This window comes from Rhodamnia argentea, chromosome 1, assembly GCF_020921035.1.
Source record: "Rhodamnia argentea isolate NSW1041297 chromosome 1, ASM2092103v1, whole genome shotgun sequence".
Taxonomy (NCBI): domain Eukaryota; kingdom Viridiplantae; phylum Streptophyta; class Magnoliopsida; order Myrtales; family Myrtaceae; genus Rhodamnia; species Rhodamnia argentea.
This window is the reverse complement of record NC_063150.1, coordinates 3,271,234-3,277,111: the sequence shown is the minus strand read 5'-3', so window position 1 is coordinate 3,277,111 and position 5,878 is coordinate 3,271,234. Positions and strand designations below refer to the sequence as shown.

The 5,878-nt window shown below is 43.1% G+C and overlaps 1 protein-coding gene across 1 annotated transcript; it reads left to right on the top strand.

Moving 5' to 3' along the window:
• The first annotated feature begins 315 nt into the window (after window positions 1–315).
• LOC115748770 (protein SIEVE ELEMENT OCCLUSION B-like) lies at window positions 316–3,954 on the top strand. Its single transcript, XM_030685385.2, has 6 exons — window positions 316–426; window positions 843–1,297; window positions 1,546–1,640; window positions 1,732–1,862; window positions 2,458–2,994; window positions 3,118–3,954. Exons 1-6 carry the CDS (start codon window positions 382–384, stop codon window positions 3,637–3,639), a joined length of 1,785 nt encoding a protein of 594 aa, XP_030541245.2. The 5' UTR covers window positions 316–381; the 3' UTR covers window positions 3,640–3,954.
• The last annotated feature ends 1,924 nt before the right edge of the window (window positions 3,955–5,878 follow it).

Sequence of the window (5,878 nt, the reverse complement as noted above, 5' to 3'; positions counted from 1 at the left end):
TTGATCTGTCGTTCTCTTCCGTCCGCAGCCGGAGATCCATGGACAAACGGGCATTGGCCAGCCTCTCTCGTGGCGGCAAGTCGAATACTACGGCTAGTTCCCACATGACCGACTTTATGGACGACCACCGCTTCATAGACTTGGTCATAGGAGGGCATTCATATGATTCCTCTGAGGAAGAAAATTTCAATGTGAATGCTCTCCTCGAAATCGTCAAAGTCATTCTCTTCGGCGCCATCCAGATCGTCGATAAGGACGCCGTCCCCAAAAGGGTATCGAATGGGGGGACGATTAATGCACGGTTTTGTGCATTCGTAAAATTAACCTAACTGCTTGAGATTTTATTTGTTGCAGGATCTTACGGACACCCCACAAATTGATATGCCGAGCTACATTTCACGTTTGATCGATTGGATCTGCTGCGAGGTTTACTATTATTTTTAAGGGCTTTGCTATCAGATTTTTTATGACTATGAGAATAACATTATGTTGTGGGCCACAAATTCTTGTAGAAACGGACACCACAATAATTTTAAATTAATTAATTATTTGTTTTTAATTCTCTATTTTTAATGTTTCTTTGGAAAGGTTTGATGCCCACGAATACATGCAAAACCGGCCCCTTTACCATTTTTGGTAACACAATTACAAAGCTCTTTGATGTAAAGTCTTGTTTAGAAAATGCTCCAAACTTAAGCCTCCTTACTTTGGTATTAGAATTATTGAGGAAAAAACATCTTTCTTGTATTAACAAAACGTTTTTTTATCCCCACGTTATCCTAAAGGAATTATTATAATCCTCATTTCACCATCATCATCTTCTTCTTCTTCTTCTTCTCCAGATGACATGCCAGGCCAGGCACGGCGAAAATGTAGGACAGAGGTTGCGGCTGATCTTCGACAGGCTACAAATCTATCGATGGACCACCCAAGTCCTGCTGGTCCTCGCGGCCTTCGCTCTGCAATACGGCGACTTCTGCTGCGCCCACGAAGCTCCTCCTGAGGGCGGACATGTTCCGTCCACTCCCTTCCCGAAGGCCCTGAGCTCACTGAAGAGGAAGGTCGTACCCGACGGGAACAAGAAGGGGATAAAGCCTCTCAACAAGGTGGCCAGCGACCTCTGCGAGCTGACCTCTTCCTTGTTTGATCTCACCGAGATGGTGAATCAGCACCGCGGGAAGCACGTGCCTGAATTGGCGAAAGCATTTCGATCGATCCCCGGGTGGAGCTGCGAGACCATCATCGCCATCCTGGCCGCAGGGAACATCTTCGACCAGATCACCGGTGGCTATACAGAGTAACGCTCGCCCGCTAGCTTCTTGGTTTATTATTATATTAAGGCCCTTTTAGATTTTGAAGCATGAGGTACCAGCCTAACAGGACACTCTGCATTCGAATCATGAACTGTTCATATGCACTTGCTCTGTTACATATACCTTGTCTGTGACTCTTATGTTGTCCGGGTATTGTCATGGCGATGCATAAGAATATGGGATGGGATCTGCTTTCTGGTCTGTTGATTTCTGGTTATGGCAATGACCTCAGGTTTCCAGAATCGGAAGTGGAGAGTCTTAAGTCGAGCGTGTCGAACAGGAAGAGCACCGTTCTCGCAAAGGTCGACACTTGCAAGAAAGAAATAGGTTGCCCTTAGTAATGGATAGTTGATCTAGTGCTGCGTTGGTTTTCTTCTCATGTCTGACAGCTTTCGATATCCAATTTCATTGATGTTAGGCCTCCTGGAACAGTATCTGATGTACATGAAAAAGGTCGAAGCTCCGGTGGACATCGCGGACTTTCTGAGATCGCTGCTTGCCAAGGATTCCAAACAGAATCCATTTGTTATTGATCCGAATAACACCGCGGTTTGCCCTCTGCAGAATCTCCTGTTTTTGCCCCTCTTCTTCAATCTATTTTCTAGCAAATCCATGCAGCGGAACGTCAATCTGATCACGGAGTTTGTGAATAAAGTACAGGATTGGTTCGAACTACACACTTGTCGCCTTATCTTCCTTGGTTGCACTGAAAGCTGGTTTACTACTTGAAATGCATGCTTCTGTAACTGTTTTTATGATGTTATGTTTCTCCTGGAAAATATAAGGCTATGCAGTTATTCCGATATTAGAGACTTCGCAGTACATTTCAGCAATGACAATTCACTATGAAAGCGGTGAATTACCTTCCTTGGTCCATCCATTCCGACATTAGGTCACGATCTGTAGTCTCTACCACTTTGATAGTCTAGGAACAATGTCAGCAGACATCATTGGCGTCGACATATTTACCGTCTTTCTGGCGCAAGAAAGATGTTTCCTGGCCACATTACATTCTCTGGGTCTCATAGTTATTCATTATCCAGGATGCAGGACGCCAAGAAATTCTCCATTCATAGATTGCTTCTGCTTATATTACTAACCGACTTGTTCACTCTCTTTCTTTTCTCCATTTGGACATATGAAGGTCGAGTTTAAGGGGTTCAGGAAGAAGAACGTGTTGCTGATAATTTCAGACCAAAAGATATCTGATTATGACATTGCAACTCTCGAAAGGATACACCACGATCCTAGGCGCGTTGGAATCCCTAAAGAGGAAGACCGAAAAGACGATGTCATCCAGATTCAAACGGAGAAGGAGACACTCTATGAGCTTGTTTGGATTCCTATTGTGGATGCGGGGCACGACAGATTGGAAGCGCTGCCGAGCTTCAAGTCGGTGAGGCGATTGGCTTTCGTGGTCGACCCGCTTAAGATGAATAAGTTCGCCAGCAGATATATCAAGGAAGAGTGGCGTTTCAAGCGAGAAACCATGGTTGTGGTGTTGGACGCGCTTGGCTGGGTGGAGAACGCAGATGCCATGCCCATGCTTCGGACATGGGAGACAGAAGCTTTCCCTTACACAGGGAACGAAAGTACCCATCCTTGGTTGGGCCAATCCTGGAGTTGGGTTCGGCTCGTGCTCAGAGAACAGATAGTCCGGCATGGGACATTGGATGCGCCGGTAAATACACATCTTTCTAAATCTATCCATCCTAGTTCTGGTCGGGGCGGTCTCATTTTTTCGCCTTCAAGCTTTGAATTGGATCTAGTAACCTTGCACCTAACGTTTGCCGTGTTCGTACAGACGAAGACCGACTACAAATTGATCTATGGAGGAACTGCTGCTGCGACGTTGGCAACTGAGGTCACCGGCGAGAATGCCAACCTTAGCGTGATGCCCATCGAGGACCCGTGCCGCTTCTTCATCCTATTAAGGAGTTGCTTGATCTCTAGGTTGCAGGCTGTGCAAATCCTGAACATCGAAAGAGACCCTTTGCGCGATCGCATAGTGTACGAGATGTGCGAAGCCCACAAAGCCTTCCAAAGTGGCGGGGTCGCAATAATTGCCAAAGGGCATGATCTGCAGGTGCTGCATGTTGGCCTCATGAGTGATTTGAAATCGGTGAGGGATCAGGTTGCCAACAACGAGTGGAAAGCTCTTGCAGAAGGTCACGAGAAGAAGTATAAAGAAGCTCTAGGACAATCCATGTGCCTGCACGTCTACGTCCCGCATCACGCCAATCTCGGGGATCTGTACTGCCCCGGTTGCAGCCGGTTCATGAGGCATGATCTCCGCCTCACCTGCTGCCATTCCGAGTCCGACTGAAGGAGGGGCGGGGCTCGCAATGCGTAAAGCCCTTAGCCGAAACTAAACACTAAATAAAGAGAGCTTTCAGTTCAGATTATGTTCGGTTGTGGAGTGTGCAAGGTGTGAAAGTGTGTTTCCGTTTGCAAAGTGTGGTGTGTTTTTCGGTTTGTTAATAATAGCCTCTTGGTTCACAAGAGAGCTAAACTGGTATTTGCTTTCATATGGTTGTAACTTGGAATTGTGATGCGCTTCTTCGGGCCCTGAGAGCCTCCTAGGGCCATCTTTCTTGCTATTTGATCGAATAAATGAAGAGATTGGCGATGTTTACATGTACTATCTTGGAACAAGATTCTTGCTCCTAAGTCCCTTCTCTTTCCCTTCGTCTGGTACTGTCTACATATCTATCGTACATCAGCGGAGGAACTAATCTCTATGCTATTCTAGTTTCTTAAAATGCAGTGTTGAGGGGATTCTCCGGTTTAAAGAAGGCTTAATACCACGAAAAGCCTCTAATCGGTACACTTATAATAAATTTATCCCAAGTTAATTCTTTTACTACCAAAATCCTCAAACCGATACATATGTAATAAATTTATCCTCTGTTAGTTTCCGTCATATTTTACAATTAAATAGCTGAGTTAGATGACACGTGACGGTTGATGGATGTACCAGTTTAGAGTTTTTACTCTCCGTTTGTTATAGGTCTATCAGTTTGGGGTTTTTCATGGAATTAATCTAATTTAACGGAAACTAACAGAAAGTAAATTTATTACAGGTGTACTAGTTTGGAATTTTTTTATGGTCAAAATTAGTTTAGGGTAAATTTATCTCAAATGTACAAATTTAAAATTTTTTGTGGTCAAAAAATTATTTTGAGGTAAAATTATTATAAATATACCAATTTGGAGTTTTTATCGCATTAACCCATTAAAGAAAATAGTTCTGTTTGGCTCCATACTCAAATTGGCGAATCAATCAAGCTTCTTTGAGCTAAGATACTTTGGAGGATAGAAATCGTAATCACGTGCAATGAACGTCATTTGGATCCGTAAAAACATTGGAATGTTAAGTTCCCTCGATGCTACATATCAAATCAAGTGCAACGAATGTCGTAATATGAATAAAAAGACGAGCGGATATCTCTTTCGGTAAGAAGAAGCCAGACAAGTTGGGGCGTTTGGCGAATAGGCAAGTTGGGCCTGGGGACAAAAGGCAATAATTTTGGGGAGAGAAGTCCATATAGCTCACCATTGTAGTCCTCCTTTCTCGAGACAACAACATTACGGCATACCACACAGCAGATGTGGTAACAAAGTTCGAGTAACGTCTTGAGCGAACCTCTGGTCGATTTGTACTTCGGGCATTCACTACTTTACGTATAACGACTAGTGAGCTCTAGATACAATGATAAGCCTGCAGTGACAGACTCCCCGACTTTCAATCTACAGGCTCAAAGTGAAAAATTAAATATTACATAACAGGTGCGAAGTTTTTTGAGAAACAACCTAAGGCTTTGTTTGGTTTCCTTAAATAAGGAGTCATCAAATGAATTCTCGTGCCAAGTAGACCTATTAAAATGTATCCTAAACACATTTCTTTATTCATATATGATACGCTGAGTTATTATATAGGTTAGTTATAGATCTGTCAAATGAGTGGATATAGTAAAAAATGATCCGATTCAGGCTATATACCGACAAGGAACCTACTCGGCAAGTCCTATGTGTACCCATACCGTAGTGGTGCGCTTGGTATAAATAAATACTAAATCCCGCAACACTACATATTCATTCACGTAATCAACATGCATCAAAACTCCAAATAGCGATGACAGTAGAAATGCCTCATACATATTTGAAAAATAAAGTAGTGAGCCGAGACCTAGCAAATGAAATCTCTAAGTCTTTGGTAGATGGTCCTCTTACCACTCAACCTAGTATTCACAATCACAAGCATACATATGTGATGAGCATACGCGTAATTTTCTTTCATAATGATTTGCCATTATAAAATATTAACACTATCGCATGATACCGTGTATACGATGCAAGCGAATGGCATGTTATTTTACAATGCACCAGTATCACCTAGTGTATTATTCACCAATAAATGAATGTACGTAAGCATGCATTTGGTTCATTAATCTCATCTTTATCCGGAACACTCTAGGGGCATCCGGACACACCGGGCATTGTCACCACGATTATGTGGACAATGGAAAACTTCCTTAATATTATCACACAACAATAATGCCATA

What these genes read in the sequence shown, in the direction of transcription:
- LOC115748770 (XM_030685385.2), top strand. Translation starts at nt 382, where the DNA reads ATGCCGAGCTACATTTCACGTTTGATCGATTGGATCTGCTGCGAG. An exon ending in TCGATTGGATCTGCTGCGAG is followed by an intron (nt 427 to 842) that starts GTTTACTATTAT and finishes CTTCTTCTCCAG; the next exon opens with ATGACATGCCAGGCCAGGCA. An exon ending in CACTTGCAAGAAAGAAATAG is followed by an intron (nt 1,641 to 1,731) that starts GTTGCCCTTAGT and finishes CATTGATGTTAG; the next exon opens with GCCTCCTGGAACAGTATCTG.